At 40.3% G+C, this 19,351-nt stretch overlaps 1 protein-coding gene across 50 annotated transcripts in view; it reads left to right on the top strand.

Moving 5' to 3' along the window:
* Positions 1–17,810, top strand: part of MAP2 (microtubule associated protein 2) — a 334,548-nt gene extending 316,738 nt beyond the window's left edge. For 43 of the 50 annotated variants that reach the window (XM_078379383.1, XM_078379378.1, XM_078379355.1 and 40 more), the window contains 4 exons: positions 7,970–8,062; positions 9,498–9,579; positions 10,632–10,744; positions 13,034–17,810. In XM_078379383.1, the coding sequence (XP_078235509.1) occupies positions 7,970–8,062; positions 9,498–9,579; positions 10,632–10,744; positions 13,034–13,249 (504 nt within the window). In that variant the 3' untranslated portion in view covers positions 13,250–17,810. The remainder of the gene's footprint in view (positions 1–7,969; positions 8,063–9,497; positions 9,580–10,631; positions 10,745–13,033) is intronic. The other 7 variants (XM_078379394.1, XM_078379420.1, XM_078379403.1 and 4 more) reach the window with 1 other exon arrangement.
* The last annotated feature ends 1,541 nt before the right edge of the window (positions 17,811–19,351 follow it).

Below are 19,351 nucleotides of genomic sequence, written 5' to 3'. Positions count from 1 at the left end.
TCCCCCCCCATACATTTCTCCTCCGTTGCTGGGGCTTACAGGTTGTTTTTTTGTTTTTTGTTTTGTTTTTGTTTTGTTGTTTTTTTAACATTAGATCCATTTATATCAGTTCAGGTGGTGTGAATGCTTGAGCGACTTCAGAAAACTGTGCAATGGTGCTGGAGTTTGGTGCAGTGGTGCAAAGGTGGAGGGGCAGTATAAAAACACTTGCAAATAATGTAATTTTTTAAAAAAAGGTCAGCACTGTTGCACTAGTGTATCTAAGTGTGAAAAGAAGAGTGGGGAGAGAATGAGAGGAAGACATTTCCACTTGACCCTTCTTTACAACTTATTAAAGTAGTTCCCTTGTTACCATCTCTACTGCAAATCAGGAGGACTACAGGGGAACTACAGTAACAAACTAGAAGCAAGGCTCTTTGTCAATTTCCTCCTTTCTCCCCATGTGGCCAGTTAACGTGAATTTACCCAGGTAAACCCTTCTTCCCAGATGTGACTTAACTTTGAGTCCATTCACATTTTTCTTGCTGTATAGTTGTACTCTAAAAACAGTTTGACAGTAGCTATTTTAAACACCAGGGCTCACCCTGAAATTTGGGGCTCAGAAGTAAGAACAGGTAAGAATCCCTTTGAGAAGGAATAAAAAGCATTTTCCAAGTCATCCATGTGTTATTGCAGCGTAGAGGAAATGTGTACTGTAGTGATTTGTTTCCAACGAGACCTTCTCTCTGTAGACTCTTTTCTAGGAATTAAGCTCTGCCCAGAAGGATGTGGTAAAATATATCCATGTTTGTTTTTCTTCTGTTATCATTTCTGAATGTGACTGTTCCACCTCCAGAAGCACTGCTCTCCACAGACCGCTTTCTGGTCAAATAAATGGAAGGCAGCTTGAGTTTTATATCTTGAGCTGAAATGGCCATGCTGTAGATAGCTGTAATCGCAGTAATGCGTAGCTGTAGAACAAGGGAGTAGTTGAATAAGTTACTTAAGTAAATATGACAAGAAAATTACTAAAAGTGTATAGATATGACACCCTGAAGTGTCATCTCATGTTATCAGAGGCATGTGTTAACCTACTAGCTCAAAGTCCATTGTTCACCTGAAGCTATCCTAGGAAACAGTGCTGTGTTGTGATAGCGCCAAGGTCTGGGGTATTTCCACAAAGCAGCAAGAGGTGCCTGAATATCAAATAAATCAAAAGTGCAGAGTTGCATAGGTCTTGTTAGAAAGCAATCAGCTAACAAGTTCTTTTCAAGTCACCTCTTGCCTTCCTCCCCCCACTTAGCCCCCTCCCAGTTCTACCAGTATTTTTTGTGATAGCCATGTGAAGGCAAGAATCATATTACTGAACAAGTTTGCATTGGATTCCCATTTCAATAGACAGTATCAGGATTTATGAGAATGATTCTCCTTAATAGGATGGAATTGGGTGGGTGGGGGAGGAACCCTGAGCCTCTACCATCAAAAGCTTCTGTAAAATAAAGGCAGATGCTCTGTAAAAGCCTGTTGATCACAGGAAAAAGAAAAGACTCAAAGGCTACTTTCCATTGTTGGAAGTAAGCCCAGTGATCTAGAAAAAGAGAAAGAAGAATCCTGCCCACAGTAGTTAGCAGTAACTTTCTCAATGGGGAGGAGAGATACAACAAATAAGCAACCAGTCTTTCATGGTGGGAACAGTCTTCATGTTCAGAACCAAATTACCTTTATTACAAGTCATGTGGATGGATTCTTGCTAGATTATCCCTTTGAAATTGCGGATTTGGGACTGCATGTGGACATGCAGGTAAAAATGCTGCTCCCTATGACAGGTTTGGCTTTGTCAGGGAAAAGTGTTCTTGTCCCGTCATCTCCTGACATGCTAGTTATCTATAAGCAGTTTTTTTTTTTAAATCATAAGGCGTGCAGTCTCTCCATCAGAACTCCTTCCTTGTGTGTCCTGGTGAAAGGCATGTCCCACAGTTCAGCCAAGCATAATGCAAAGTGTGGCAGGAGAGACAAAAGGAGCACTCTGCACTTTCCTTGGTCTCCACTGAGAAACATACATCATACTGTGGCCTTTTTCCTTAGGCTTGTAGTTATGCCTCAGGAAATTTTTAACTGGTTTTATATACGTAGGACTTAAAACTAAGGTTATACACCTTGTGTTTTTAAGGAGTAGCTCAGTAAAAATACGTATCTTCTGTTCTCGGCAAAACTTCAAAGCTGCTTGCTGTTGGGTATGTCTGATGGGTTTCAGATGGAATCTGACATACTAGATGTCAGGAACGGAGATCCCTCCAGGGAAGGGTATTCAGAAGCAACCTGGTGGCCTTAATGCTTTCCAAGAAGGCTGGAGGAAAGTAAGGGAAAGATTCTGCTATTTCTGCCAAATATTATTTCCTCTTTCAGTGATTTGTTTTCCTTCATTATCCTTACAGAAATAAATATGGATGGATGGATGGATGGATGGATGGATGGATGGATGGATGGATGGATGGATGGATGGATGGATGGATGGATGGATGGGTGGGTGGAAGGATGGATGGATGGATGGATGGATGGATGGATGGATGGATGGATGGATGGATGGATGGATGGATGGATGGATGGATGGATGGATGGATGGATGGATGGATGGATGGATGGATGGATGGATGGATGGATGGATGGATGGATGGATGGATGGATGGATGGATAGATAGATAGATAGATAGATAGATAGATAGATAGATAGATAGATAGATAGATAGATAGATAGATAGATAGATAGATAGATAGATAGATAGATAGATAGATAGATAGATAGATAGATAGATAGATAGATAGATAGATAGATAGATAGATAGATAGATAGATAGATGCTCCTAGCTCTTATATTGCAAATGGATGCTAAGGTTATCTACAATGGCAGGTTAAATTAGACTTGAACCTTAGGATTTGCAAAAATAAATAAATAAATGCTGTGTAACTAGACAGGGAAGGCTCCAAAAAGTGTCTTTGATATAACACTTAGAGAAGCCCTGGCTATGGTTTCCAACTAGCCACTCCCCTCCTGCATTGCTCCAATTTATCACATAGCATATGAGAAGACTGGTCTATTCTATGTATAACCAAACTTAAACCCTATTGACTGTGCCATGTCCTATAAACTTCAAAGGGAATTTGGAGTCAACAAGACTGGCAGAAATGGTCCCCTAAGGAATGTATCATCCTTGAAAGTTATTCAGAAGAGAAGAGCCCCTGAGGTGTACATGAATTTTCATAAACCTATATCAGTAGGTTGCATAAATCATCCTCATAATTTCAGTTGCATAAGATGTCAAGATAGTGCAAAGAAACTAAGCAGAGACCCTAATGAAAGAAAATACAGCACGGAAAGCAACTTTTACCATAACTATTTTACATTTTATATTGGTTTCAAAAAGCAGAACTAATAAGAGGAAGACCAAATAGAAGATGGATTGTCTCCCTAAAGGAAGCCACAGGATTGAGTTTGCTTTATTGGGTTAGCTTTCTAAATGAATGAGAGCCAGTGTGCTGTTTCTGTGGCCACCTGGAATGGAATTGCCTGTTGTTTATGGAGCAAGCCTGATAGTTACTTAGAAACCGACTGAAGTAATATTTTGCAATAAGAGGATATGGCACATGCAACAAGAATGCCATGTGCACCTTTTCCTGAAGTCCACACAATACATACCAGTGTATAGGCCTCTATGAATAAGTCATCACTCAATCAATCAAAAGGTTTTGCTGGGTATGAAGAATCCCAGCCCTGATAGGTTTGCAAACTAATCATCATCGTCAGAGCTGGTGCAGAGCTCAAAGGGATCCTATAGAATGTCGAGCCCAGGCCCTGTAGTGCTTAGGTTGCATCCAATTTACCGTGTCATCAAGTTGCATCTCTATAATGCTTAATAGGGTTTCAAGGTATGTGAGATATTCAAGGAGCGATTTTATCTCTTCAACCACAGTGAGTTTCTGTGGCTGAAAAGATATGTGAATCCAGGTTTTCTGAGTCCCAGTCCATTATTCTACCCGCTATACCAAACTGGCTCTCTATGAAATAATATATAAATTATATATTTATAATATATATATTTTAAGTGGTGCCTCACGGGACGAAAAACCCGCAAGACGAATGTTTTTTGCGATCACTGTGGTGCCTTGCAAGATGGCTTCTTCTATGGCCATGCTTCAGAAGACGATTCCCCCCCCCAAACCAATGCCGCGCAAGACGAAAAAAATTCATTCGTCTTGCGAGGTTCCCATAGGAATGAATTGCAATGCATTCCTATGGGAGTTCGCTTCTTGCCAGACAAAAATTTTGCAAGACAGTTCTACTTGCGGAATGAGGCGCCACTGTATAAATAACTTGCCCTGCAAATAAGCTTCCCTCATCACTGAATAACTGCACAAGTTTGGGTAAAGGGTGATTTTAAGACTTCTTTCTAGATAGGCTTGTAACCTAGACTGTCTACAAATAAGGCAAAAGTACTGGAAAACAGGAAGGAGGTACAAACAGAAGCTGCCAACAGCTAGATCCTTGTAAAATTCCATGGATGAAGCAGGACAGTTGGACAGTAGAAGTGCTGCCTGAAAGTCCTGTCTGTTTTTAAAGTAAAAAATTAAACGGCTCTGGGGATTATTTTGTAGCCATAGCTATATAGAAAACAGAGTGATGTGGATGAGCCTTGCCCTGTGCCCCTCTTCTCAGCACTATAAGATAGGGTTCTCATGGCAGAGCTATCACCTCAAATGAATGAAAGAGAAAAGTCAGCTGTATTCAGTCTAGTGCCATTCTGGACGTAATGACAAAGAAATACTTACTGAAAGGCATTCAGGATTGGGAGGGGGGAATAGCAACACGTGTTGCTGATTTGTCAATGCTAAGGATAGACAGGCAAGAAGTAGATTTTCTGGGCGTATTATGTTTTTCTGTCTGAGTGAGATTTTTCTGGGAGCTAGAGCCAGACACAGTGCTCACATGTCAAGATTTTTAAAATAATCTAAATGTCTAAAAACCATCTACTGTATGTGACGTACGGAGGCATAAAACTCTTGTGGCAGTTCTCTTGGACGTTATAGGAAATATCTGTTTGGTTTGATCTCCCTAGCAGAAGGATAACAAAGCCTCAGGGTGGATATTTGCATAAGTCTGACAGAAGCATAATGTGCTAAAAGTAACAATGCTACCTGTAGTATGTTATTTTTGAATGTCATACAAATACAGAATAACTGTTTTTGAAAGAAAACAATAACATAACGATGGGCAACATTTTTACTTTTTAGTAACTCATAATCAGTCGCTTTGAAGGAACATTGGGGGCATTTTTATTTTGTAAGTGATTTTTTAAAAATGTTGTTGAAAATCAAATTTAAAACAATGCACTATTCTCTAAGTAATTAACAGATATAATAAGTTACTTTTGGGAACCAAAAGGAAAAAAGTAATTTGGTACTTCTGAAAAATAAAATTTCAACCTCTGGACAGATAATAATCAAACATGACATATCATTGTAGCAGTTAATGATGATGTATCCATTGCATAGATTTGATGAAGTTTTTGCAGAGAAGCATGATGCCAGTATATTTTGGGTTGTGTGTAACTGCACAAATGTGGTACAGCTTAATGTGCTAAAATTGCATTTTTATCTTATGGTACATCCAAATCCAAATTGCTCAGCCGTTGTTGTATGGAAATGCAGGCAGAGTCCGACCACTCAATAGTGTACCGCTGTTAAGAAAGGCAGATTTCTCTATTAACATATTGTGTTTCAAATGGGACATTGTGATCCTTCCTCCCTCCTTCTCCAAGAAAAACCTCTCTGGTTCAAGTTGTAGACTCTCAATGCTTTAACAGGTGCTTCCAACATTTCACTGACTTCACACTGTTAAACCTTGGCTCCTCCTATATTCAAGACTACAGTACCAAAATCACTCACCTCTCTTTGGTGCTTTTGACCACATGACCCTCCTCCTTCAATTCCTGGATTGGCTTCATGCCCAGTGATCACAAACTATTGATCCTTACCTTCAAAGCCCTCTATGAAACATGGGAGGTTGCTTTGTATCAAGTCAGACCACTAGCCTCTCTAGCATGGAAAAACTAGGGATACAAGACGGTGTTTGCAGTTCACATGAAGACCACACATTGCCTGTCCTTCCTCTACACCAGTGGTCCCCAACCTTGGGCCTCCAGATGTTCTTGGACTTCATCTCCCAGAAATCCTGGCCAGTAGAGGTAGTGGTGAAGGCTTCTGGGAGTTGTAGTCCAAGAACATCTGGAGGCCCAGGGTTGAGGACCACTGCTCTACACTAAGTGGAATTGTAGAGAAAGCAGTAGATAAGACAGGTGATATTTCCAGCTGGATCTGAAACCAAAACCTTCAAGAGCTTTATATGCTTTTGAAAGCTTATAGAGCCATTTCTGGGTTCAGTGGAAACTGCTTTGCAAATGGAAGCTTTGCAAATAGTTGGAAATTACAACTTATGTCTGAAATATAAGTATGCGCAGCATTTTTGGTGTTCCATCATGGCAGCGCCATCCATGGTCTTTTCCATCCGTTCTGTTTCAGCAGGTGTGTAAGGTGTTCTTGATTTACTTCTTTTCCTTTCTGTAGACTCTGGAGCAAGAGCTTAGAAAAACAGATGGCATGAATTTGTCCAGGAACCAATTTAAAGGGAGCAGACAGAAGGAAAGGGGCAAATGAAGGCCACTTCATACATTATAGCTTGTGTGCAGAGGTTGCAAAAAAAAACAAAAAACTGTCTGGCAAATTTCCACATAGAAGCAATAATATTTGTAAGCTTCTTACCACACAGGCTGGCCTAATTACAGGGTTGCCACCTGCAAAACATTGGTAGGCAGATTTATTTATTTATTCATCTATTCTTGCGATTTCTGTGTAGATTTTAATAAGGGGGGTTTCCCACTGTCTAGAGCTGGGGTAGCTGTCATGGAGGCTGCTGTAGATTCATAAGCAAACAGATGTTGGAGGAGCAGTATTCATTTGAAGAAATAGCATGGAAGGCACTGGTTTGGTATGGTGCAGGATTTTGTTTGTTTTTAATCTATCCCACCTGGACTATCTTATTGCCCATGCCAGTCTGAGATCTTCACTGGACAAGAGTAAAATTAAGGAGACAGGAAGAAAGAGAACATGAGAACTCTTACGGCCTCACAGAGCAGATCATGTAGAGCTGCACAATGAGACTGAGGAGAGTTGAAAAGGGCAAGAAAAATCTCTGGAGCAGATGTTAGAGCAATGGCTCCCAACTTTGGGACCCCATATGTCCTTGGACAAAAACCACCAGAACCCTTCACCACTAGCTATGCTGGCTGGGATTTCTGGGAGTTGTAGTCCAATAACATCTGGGGATCCAATATTGGGAAGCAGTGCTAGAGGTTTGGAAAGTGGGGGTTTGTAAAAGAAAATGGACATGAGACTTGAGGAGCCATAAGTGTCCTAGAGTTTTGGACCCCTACTCCATGTCTTGTTACTGGCGGTGGCTTGGTTGTGGGGCTCTTGGGCAAACTGGTGTTAGGGGTACATGGAGCACAGCTCACAGGGATGTGTATATGGACAACTAATACAGTTCAGTCCCACTAGCCAGGGCCAAGACAATCACTCCAGCCTCATCCTTGCTCTGTCCTCGTATATTGTAGCTTAGAGGCTTTCTCTTTTCCCTCCTCCTGACAGACAGATACTTATGTACTTACTCTGACAGACATTGGGTTAAGCACATCAGCTGCCCTCCCTGAATAGATTGTTTTGTTTTCCCAACAAGCCAGGCAGCTAGAATGAAATGGGAAGGAAACTGTGTGGCATTTCTAGTGACAAGAGCCTGTTCTTTGAAGGCCTTTGATTCTTTAGGGCTTCACTTTTAGACCTAAACAGTCCCTCATCAGCTGCAGACAGAGCTTTGACTGTTCAGAACAGCACAGACTGAAAGAAGTCTCTTAATAGCACGTTAACCTCCAATTCCTTTTAGGTTAGGATTTTAAACAAGAAGATTGATTTTAGCGATGTTCAACCCAGATGTGGTTCCAAGGATAACATCAAACATTCGGCAGGGGGAGGAAATGTAAGTAGAGATGGTGCCTAGCCAGCTATGGTGACCCCACTCTGCACAACCTAGTCCTTTTGTCTCCCTACTGAGCACTGGTTCCTTTCTTGCTAATGTCTCACATGTCACCTTGGTCTAGTGATGTGTCAGCCTTGTGTGGTGAGTAGTAGATCTCTCCATCCTTCCTCACAGACCACAGCAAATTTCCTGGTCTTGGTCCACAATCACCCAAAACCTCAAAGGAAAACAAGTCTAGAAGACTTTGACATCTGACAGGATATTAAGGATGGCAGTACAGTAACAGGTGATTAGGCTACCAGCCTCATTTTCCACTGACTTTGGAGGTAAGGCTGGCAATATGCATTTTGCTCAGAAGTAATCATTCACAATTACTAATTAATTTCTCCCTAGGTAGCAGTCATAGCTACATTAGGACTCCCATATCTGCGGGGGATTGGTTCCAAGCCCTGCTGCAGATGCTGAAAACTTTGAATAACAGTGAAAGTTATATATAGCATAATGAAAGAAAGAAATCCAGAAAAAATATTTTAACATGCATTACCAAAACTTGTCACTAGAGGGTACCAGAATTCATAGCATGGTCTGTGGCTCTCTCTAATGGCCAGTTTTGGTAATACATGTGAAAAAAAAATTTCCCTGGATTTTTTTAAAAAATATATATTTTAGATATTTTCTGACAGGATAAGTGAAACTGCAGGTAATGATCCCATGGATGCAGGATCTTACTGTATTGAAAGTAGCAAAGCAAGAGCAGATGTATATAATTTCTTCCATCAGGATGAAATTATACTTTACAGGGAAAGTTTAATGGAGCCAGAGCCAACAGGTGAGCCAGTGGCCCCAGTACATGCTCGACTATTTGGGCAATCTTTTTCCAGCGTGCTATATGTCAGTGAAACTCCTATTGGAGACTTACATCAGCATTAAGTGTTATGGCATAAATTGTCATGGCAAACTGTGCCTAGTTGCCTTCTTGGTAAGCTGCAGTCTGCCACTGTGATTAATTTATGCCACTATGTCAGTGTGAATCCACAGCAGAATTCTGGATTTTGCAACTCAAAGCAGATAAGAAGAGAGAACATCCTGGGAATCTTAGGTAAAAGAGAAATAGAGGGGGGGAGGGGGAATCATAGAGGCCTCAACACACAGCACTGAATTAAACTTCCACTTAAATCATTTTACAAAATAACCTTACTTATTTTCCTGATTCACAGTCAGCACTTCACTAACGAAAAGCCTTTTAACATGGTTCTGCTAAGTTAATTCTTCAAATGGGAAGCTTGCTGTATTAATCTGGGTGTTTCCCTTCATTGTGGCATGATTGTATTCTTCTAATCATTCTCTTCTCTTGCAGTATTTTTCAAAGTCTGGGTGCATTCCCTTTTTAGTTTATTTTCTTGTTTATAGCATACACTTTTCATATTTTTAACAGGTGCAGATTGTAACCAAGAAGATAGACTTGAGCCATGTGACCTCCAAATGTGGTTCACTGAAGAATATCCGTCATCGACCAGGTACGATTGCACTTGTCTAAACGGGGAACAGAGTTCTGCAAAGAGCCCAGGGACATATCGTTTCTAGGATGCCTGATCTCTATAATTACTTGGGCACCTGGGGAAAAATTACATCTCCACTATGCTGCCATTGCCCCATGGGAGGGAGACCGGGAGGGAGGCCTACAGCCAGACCTGCCTGGGAAGTGAGAAGAACAGGGAAGAAGGCAGCTACAGGAGGCCTTCTGCTGCTATTCAGCTTTTTATGTCACTGGAAACCTGGCAAGATCTGGATTTCAGGAGTGAACCCAAGAGAAAAAAAAAGTACTTATTTATTTTTAAATGATTCTGTTTAGGTCCAGTTCTGAATCCAGCTAGAGGGGTTTCCCCACCATCCACTTCGAACTGCTACCATAGGCTATTCTGCTACTAAGGTTGATCTATCGGCACCTGTCATAAAATGCCCGTAGAAGACTTTGTTGAAATCCTTCCTGATTTACACTCTCCCTACACTTCCATCCCCCTCTCATCGAAAAAATCTGCTATTTGTAGCACTTTGAGTACCTGAATCAAGTGTGTAGTCATGGCAGAGGACTCTCAGTATGATTTTTTGTCTACAGCAGGTGTGACTGCATTCAGTCCAGTTCATTAGCAAATGTACCCTAGAAAAGAAAATCAAATAATAGGCTTTGGGAAAGGTATTAACCATGGCACCATTTGCAAGTATATCAATGGTGCCTTTATTTTAAATAAAGCAACACTGTTTCTGTAAGTTATGAATGCCAGTAATACCCTACAATGTAACAACAATATAAAACAATGATTATGTCATGAACATCTATCTATCTATCTATCTATCTATCTATCTATCTATCTATCTATCTATCTATCTATCTATCTATCTATCTATCTATCTATCTATCTATCTATCTATCTATCTATCTATCTATCTATCTATCTATCTATCTATCTATCTATCTATCTATCTATCTATCATCAGTGGTACATGAGAAACCACAAACAGGAAAATTTTGCACCTTTTCTTAGTCTTATTTTTCTCCAATAAATAATAGGTGGGGGACGAGTGAAAATAGAGAGTGTGAAACTGGATTTTAAAGAAAAGGCCCATGCCAAGGTTGGTTCGCTTGAAAATGCTCACCATGTACCTGGAGGAGGTCATGTTAAGGTAAGCCTTCCTGCATAATAACCCATTCACTCTGTGAAGTATCCATGAACCTATGAATATCCTGAATCTAGATGGATTTAGGTAATCTTAGTCCCCTTGAAATCAACAAAACAATATATCTAGCCTGTTGTTGTTTCATGATAACAAGTCACCTCCAGCTTAACAGTGACCCTATGAATGAGTGACTTTCAAATGTCCTGTCCCTGCTCAACGCTTGCAATCCCAAGGCTTTGATCCATCACTAGTACATTACTTTTAACCTAAATTCGTATTAGATGTGTAAGCTTCATCTGGGTTACCAGCACCTTCACCTCCTCCCCAGTATTGTTTATTTCCACCTGTACTCTTTGTACCCCATTTCTTTTTCCTCACAGTGGTTTTTCTATCTCCACCCTTCTTTTCCTCACTCCACATATACCAAGCAGCAGTACTTCTTAGCCTGCACTCTGTTTCTCTTGTTCTGGACCCTATGGAGGGAAATAATATGTGACGTTCTCTAGAGACCTTGTCAAGAAACGAATTTCCCAGGCAAAAATGTTGAAATAGAGGCTCCCCTACTTTGGGCACATCATGAGAAGGCAGGATTCTCTGGAAAAGACAATAATTCTGGGAAAGGTTGAAGACAGCAGGAAAAAAGGAAGACAAAAATACGAGATGTATTGCCTTTCTAAAGGAAGCCACAAGCTTGAGTTTACAATTGCTGAGCAGGGCAGTTGAACACAGGACATTTTGGAGATCACTCATTGATAGGGTTGCCATAAGTCTGAGGTGACTTGATTGCACATCATAACAACAACAACAGGCTTGCTCGTATCTAGGGTAGATTAAGGACACCTTGTGTCTAAAGATGGTACTGATGTCTACAGATTTTTAATTGACTAAAATTGATCTATTAATCTATTAAACAAAATAACTCAAAAGGCACATCCCCTGAATCCCTACAGTATCACACTAGGTTTCTTGGTCTTGGAATTATACCAGAGGTGAACAGAAAGACAGAGGGAGAAGCAAGCAAACTATTTGATAATTAAACATTTCTTAGACTCTGCACAAACAAGGCTTAGCACAATCCAATTTTAAACCTCTACAGCCAGCCAGTCAGTAGCTAAAACAGGAGCCAGGCAATTAGCTGCATGGAAATGCTTATGTGATCACTGAGATGAAAAGGCTAAATAGCAACTCATGTTATGTGGTCACCTATGAAAGACTTTTAAAGCAAGTAGAAATGTGTAATGGCAACAAATTCCACTACTAATTAGTCTCTGGGATGAGTTTTAAAAATTAAAGACACCCCCTTTCCACAGGCCAAAGGATTCCCTGTGACAAAGCAGATCCCATGGGTGAATGATCCCTTTGGGGAGCGGAGGGATTGGTTTCCTATGCTATTCATGGAAGTAGCAACTAGGGGTATTCAGATGTTACCCCTTTAATGTGTCCAGTTGGCTAAGGAAAATTCAGAGCCAACCAAGAAAGGCCAAACAATGCTAAATGCCACTGGCTCATGGTACAGCAGACACAAACATTTTTGCCCTGTTTAGTCCAGGAAATTCAGGGGTGTTTGATAATTAGCATCAAAATGAGCAGGCCCAGAAAGACGCAAGCTCATAAAAATATATGGCTGGGTATATCTGTGAAAACTCAAAATATAAATGCCTTGGGGGCCCCGTCACCAATGTTAACAACTGTTATTCCCACTAAAACTGAGATTAAGTTTTATTGAAACCACTGGGGCTTTCCTTCTGAATATTTAAATAGAAAAATACTCCATAAGTATGCCTTCCCCATGTAGGGTCATTGATGGTCATGGGTAGAGATAGGTATGAACTGAAGATTAATATGTCTCCAATCTGCCCTTCAGTTTTGACTGAAGAGAAAGTCAGTGTGGATTTGCAAGGTATCAGTCTGACATGATGGATTCATTTTGCCTTTGAATTTTGACTGAAGAGAGGTGGAGGTAAATTTGGAGTATTACCAGGGTAAACATCTGTAGCTCTTTAAAAGGAATTGAACATCAGTATTTCTCGGGGGACGTTTCAAAAATGCTTTAAAAATTATTTTTAAAAAATTCAGCTATAAACACATCCGTGGAATTCAAATGACAGAATAAGAAATGACACATAATTCATTACAAAATTGACAAAATCAAAGCAAACAAAAAACCCACAAGAGTTGGCAGCAAGTATTGCAAATAACACCAAGCTCCTCATATCAAGATATTGTCCCCCCGTCAGCTGGTGACATCTCTCTGCGTTGGTTGCCTTTCTTTATAAGCCTTCTTTCTTTGCACAGATTGACAGCCAGAAGCTAAACTTCCGGGAGCATGCTAAGGCTCGTGTGGACCACGGAGCTGAGATCATCACACAGTCCCCGGGGAGATCCAGCGTGGCTTCCCCCCGGAGGCTTAGCAACGTTTCATCCTCTGGCAGCATCAACCTGCTCGAATCTCCTCAGCTTGCTACCCTTGCTGAAGATGTCACTGCAGCCCTAGCTAAACAGGGCTTATGAATTTGCTTCCTTGAGCAGTGTTTGAAGTAATAATAATATTTAGGCATGAGCTCTTGCCAGGAATGGGCTCTGAGCAGGTGTTAACATTCATTCTTTACCATGTCTAAAATTAAGTCACATCCCAAGACTGTAGTAACCGTAAATAAATAAATAAATAAAAACCTGGGGGAAAGATATTTATAGATGCAGAAATTGGCCTGATTTCCATTTACAGCAGGAAGGCACTGGCTTTTATGTGGGTACAATTGCAGTATATTACATTGGACAATTCTTGTTGCTCTGCTCTGTCTTGCATGGAGTACTCTACTATGGTACAATGCATTTTTACCTTTCCTGTGCCTGAAAGGCCATCCACCACTTTTTTGAAGAGCCTTGTTAAATACCTTGAATTGCTCATTTTACAGTTTTGTTGATGGATGGAGTTAAGGAACATCTCCCATTGTAATTTATGAACGGGTTAAATCAAAGTGGACAGCAGCAGTATCAGACAGGAAGGCAAATAAAGATGTCAAAAGTTTCAAAAGGGTGCACGTGGGTGGGGTTATTTTATATAAATAGGTAGAAGAAAGACGCAATTAAGTTATTAACGTTGTTGAACTTGGATGATTATGTCAGTGTATAGCTGATTCCATAAATTATTTAACTAACTGTTAAAGAAAGTAGCTGGTGTGGGGCTGCAGGGGGGCGGAATCACATGAACGGTGTTAGGAACTGGCATTTTTCTTTTTTAAAAGCAGCTACTGAAACTAAGCAATGGAATTTTGTCCGATTAGAATGTTGGTTAAGCAGCTAGGTTTGTGTCTACACTACTGGTTTCACATCTTTTCCATCTGTTTGATACAGTATTATAGATATATATTTCTCCGTGGCCATTTGTGATACGCCCTCACATACTTGAATATTCTACTTCTTTATTCACAGTATCTGTGTCTCTTGCACCCTTTGGTGTTGCAATTTTAGGTATGTAAAAGTAGATGTTAGCAGGGTTTTTAATTTCCCTATTCAGACTTTAAAAGATACAAAAAAAAGACAAAGATCTTTCAGCATGAAATTGCTTTTATGTAACATCTCAAAACTGTGACCCTGTTTTCGTGCCGGATGCAAGTCTCTTCTGTGGTACTAGAAGAATTATTCTCCCTTCTTTCTCCTGCCTTTTTCATTCTCGTTTTCTTCACTACAACTGACTTTGTGGTGTCCAGATTATTTGTAAACAAAGAGACCTGGTTTCCAGAGAGGTAGTTTCGGATTCTAGATTTCGAAAGATAAACTTTAAAACCATGGTTGTGTCCTGGCTTAAAAAACAAAATCCTGCAGTAAAAGTGAAATTTAAAGTTCTTTATTTATTCTTTTGCTAAAGTTGAAATTCCAAGAAACAGGGACCTTTTAACGGAAGTCATTCTATGCCTTCAGTGGCATGTTTGTGAAGAAGAACGATGCTTTCTTGAGAGATGCATGCATAATGCATGTTTATTACTGGTAAAATAATTAAATAACTACCCTTTATAGCATCACCAAGGTGATGGAACGGATAAATAAATCTGCAGAAAGAATATGTTGAATATAAGACTATAAAAAGTATACGACAAGTGAGTATAGTAAGACAAAAATAAAACAAGACAAGACAGAGACAGCTAAACATTAGAACATCTAGAGTCTACAGGATTTCCACCACTACCCATAGGGACACGTAACAGAATATTGGAAGTGTATGGTACTATGACTCATAAGTGGACAGTAGTCTACTCATGTTATATATGCTAGCTTTGACTAGATAATTAAATTTCAGCCTGCAGATTAATTATTCTTTTCCTTAAAACCACCTATATTACATTTCCATGTCCTCAAGCTGAAGCATACATGAATGGTTCAATATGATGGCTTTGTGTGTTGGAAAATGTTTGAAAAGGGCTACCTCTTAAGCATCTTAATTTACCTGGTCTGCATCTAAGACTGAGGGCTAAATAATTTTCAAGGAAGGAAAACATCAATAGAAGACTAACAAATTTATTGTAGCATAAGCCTTCATTACATGCACAGATCTGCCGATTAGAGATACTACTTGTTAGATGTACAGATCTGACACTGAATACCAGAACTGGTTTATCATGCTATGGAATTCCATACTATTAAATCAATCTCTAAATTTGTTTAAAGCTTTCTAAGTGATGTTGTAAATGGATAGGAACAGATACATTTTCAGCATAGTATACTGTAGATCTAGTTCCAATCGTACAGGGTGAAATAAAGCTTAAATTCTCTGGCACACAATGTCTCTTAAAATCCGTTTCATATTATAAAATGCCTCATATGCAGTTTATAATGCAGTGGTATGGTTAATAAAAAGGTTAGTTTAGAATCTAAAGTGTGTCAGGAGGGTTGTTCTGCCCTGTGGTTGCTGTGATGTTGCTTAGAATAATCATGTGATGTGCAAATGCACGCATTAAGAAGAGCCCAGTGATTCCCATATAGTGGGAGGCCTTGCCACTGCTTCAGGAAGGAAGGGCAAGAAAAGCAAAAGAGCAGCATTTTTAATAAAATGTTGTCACACTGACTCTGTGCTATGGGTTCTTGCAGATTTAGCCTCTCTGTGTTTTTATGTCTTTCTTCCAATCTTAGAGCAAGAGAGCGCCCAAGGTACTGCTGAACCTCACCTGGACTGATGCTGAGGGTCAGGCAGTCAGAACAGTGTTTAATCTGTGACTATTTTGTATTCTGCTTTTTTGGGGGATATAAACACATTCTAGATGGTGAAGTTATTTATTGAGTATACGTGTCCAAAGCCACCGAGTCATTAATTCCATGCTGCAAATTTATCCTACTCATCTGAAAGCTAAGTCCTTGTAATCGATCATCATCTTTCCATGGAAGGAATTGCAGACTTTAACAAAGTCATAGAAGTTGAAGAGCCAGCAGGAAGACCTCGTTGTAATGTAAGAAATGCGTACACTATGTTACAGGACTCTAGATTTTGCAGGGAGGTGAGGGTGTGAGGAGCAGAAGCACGTGTCAAGAAAAGATAACAAAACTTTAACTTCTCAGATGTAGGTTTCATTTAAAGACTAATGGCCTCATTCAGTGAGAAGATCTCTTACTCAAGCCACACAGAAATGAATGCAAGCCACACAAGACTCCCTAAAGCTGGCTATTTCAGCAAAGGAAATTCTGTGCCCCATTTACTTGTGTGGCAAATGAAGACGGGAGAGACACATTCATTTGTCTGGCATTTTAAAGCAAACTTACCAAACTTCACATTTTTGAACCAATACACAAAACAAGCCAGTTACCTTACAAAATGTGTCGTCTTTGCCGATTTGCAAAGAGGTTCTCCACTCCAACCCCCAAGTTGACATACATTTAAAAAAAAACATTCAGGGAGTTCTGGATATACCAAACTTCAAAGGCTAGGGAAATTCTTAAGGTTTTGGACAAACTAAATTTAAGATTGAGAAAGGTCAGAGACTGAAACTGAAGATGACAGTTTTGTCTTTATTAGTACTATTATGTAGTGAGCAGAATGTTGAATGAAAATGTTTAGAACCGACTCAAATAATCCCATCAAAAATAAATCAACTTTGGAAGGTAGGACCCCTCTAATTCTCTCTACCTGTGTAATAGCTGCTTCTGTGCAATCCTAGGCATGAAGAGATAGGAAAAGAGATAGGGAAGCCTTTGCCACCAGCACTCGTCTAAGCTGTTAATTAGAAGATTCCCCACTGCCTACTATGACATTGTGTATAGAACATAAGGCATTAGACACCTAAGAGTGTGCTCATCTGCAGCTGCAAACTTTCCCTTAATTAAAGCTGTTTGCAAGTATCTCTGCCTAGTGTGTGTCACCAAAGGATAAAAAAATGTGGACTACCATGTTGTGATACTTATACAAAGTGCTCTTCTGTTGTGCGGCACCCCAGAATCCTTTCCAGAACGCATCAAGTACAAACTCCCTTTGCAATGCAGAGGGAAGAGACTGACCTGAGCCAAGCCGGTAGATTCATCCCTGAGCTGCCAGGCTGAACACAACCCACCAGAGGCTTGACAGGTCTCCTGGTTTTGCTGCCTCCAGCTAAATAAGGAAAGAGGAAAGCATGGTTGTAGAGCTCCCAGAAGGGGGCAGTCTTTTGGCTGGTCAGCTTAATTTGTTCACAATTACTGAGGACTAGTCAAGTACTGTACCTGTATTGTGTTAGCTCTTGCTCACTACTAACTCAACTCTCCCTCCCCCAACTAAGAAAATCCATTTAAAAATAGGATAATTATTTTGCAGATCCAGTAAGGACAGGCCTAGCAACCATTTCAACTTTAGCAAAGAGAAATATATCATCTTGTGTGTGCTGGGATTTCCCCCACCCCTTTCCTTTCCTTCTTTTTTAAAGAACACAATTGGTCATTACAAAGCCTGTGCGGTTATTTCTTTTCTTGATGATTCTAGAGCCTGTTATCACGAAAGAGGCATTTCTTGAATGGCTGGTGGTAGGTAGTTCATGTTTTACAATCCAATTTGCAATTGTATTTGTTGCTGTATAGTGTTTGTTTTGCAAAAATAAAATCGCTTGTCATCCAACTATTTCCACTCTACTTTTTTGTAATCCTTTTGCTAGTTCTCTACATATCAGGTAATACTATGGTAAGGCAGGCCATGATTCCTCTGCCTTTGAGGAAGGCTTCCTGAATGTATATCTAGCTGCAGGATTTAGTTACACGGTGGCAACCCTCTACCACTGGAAGACACAGGCTCCAAGAACACAGGCCTATCAAAAACGAAGGCCATGAAGAAAAACTGTCTTCTGGGCCAGGCACCAAGGGTTTATCTCCGCATATGTATAGAAATGGTGTGTGTTCCAGTGATGTAATCCTCACCTGATCTATATGTGGGGCCCCAGATGCTGTTGCCCTACCTCGTCCCTCAGCCCTAGCTGCTAGGGCCAATGATGAGGGATGCTGGAAGAATCTGTCCAATGGCATCTGGGGAGTGGGAGGCAAGACCTGGCTTTTTCCATCTGAATCCTCTCTCTCTCTCTCTCTCTCTCTGTCTCCACACACACACACACACACTTTGTGAGACTGCTGATTAGAAAAGTGGAACTTGGACCAGAGGGGTGTTTAATACACTTCTCCTGTGCTGGGTTTCAGAGATATATATTTCTTAACTACAGCTTCTAAAATCCCAGAGCCAGTTTAGCCACCGCTTAAGTTCTGGGTGGGAAATCAAAGTGATGTCTCTGTGCCTGTTTTGTAAATGTGCAAGAGGCCATCAATTAGTCGTAGTTTTACTGTGGTAAAATCAATCAACAGAAGCAGACCAGGAAAAATGGCATAGTTAATTGCCACACTAGTCAGAATTATGAATTAGTGCTTTATGATATATTGAAATCCTTATCTTTATGACTTTTCTTCTGTAAAGATAAGTCTTTTTTTTCAAAATGAGAAGTTAAACCTGCAAACTCTTACTGTTTCCTTTTACACTCATTCAGAGCCCACACCTGCATATTCTAGTGATAAGGGGGTAACAAATACCATCCAGTTCTCATCCTTGACAGAAGGGCAACACATTGAGACACCATGTTGAAAAAATTGTCAATTTCTGTCAGGTTTTTCACTCCTAACAGACCACAGCTTCTTTCAGTCAATAGGAGCATTAGCAAAAAGGGGTGTGTATGGGGGAGGAATCTGCTTTACATTTTAAAAAATATTACAAGCTTTCTGCACAAAATCACTTCCCACAATTTTTTGAGTGAGGAGCCTCGTGGCGCAGTGGTTAAACTGCAGGACTGAAGTCAAAACTGCTCACAACCTGAATCTGATCACACAGATTTAGGTAGCCAGCTGAAAGTTGCTGTGGAAGCATAGCAAAGTCATGAAAGCTACTTCTGGGCCTTGTGGGGGGAAGGGTTAGGGGCGTCTCAGAGGAGATGGTGGTGGGGGGAAGTGCAGTAGACTGAATTGAGAGTGGCTTGGAAATACTGTAAGCCAGTCTGTTCTCTGTTTTAGGAATGGAGGCTTATTTCTGAGCCAGTTCCATCTATTCCAGGAAGTCAACAGTTGAGACAATGGGCCTGAGTGACAAAGAGGTGTGCATTTCCTGCACGTATACTTCTGCCTCAG

Source organism: Pogona vitticeps, chromosome 1 (genome assembly GCF_051106095.1).
Source record: "Pogona vitticeps strain Pit_001003342236 chromosome 1, PviZW2.1, whole genome shotgun sequence".
NCBI classification, from domain to species: Eukaryota; Metazoa; Chordata; class Lepidosauria; order Squamata; family Agamidae; genus Pogona; species Pogona vitticeps.
The sequence above is the reverse complement of the archived record's forward strand: the minus strand, read 5'-3'. Positions and strand labels throughout refer to the sequence as shown.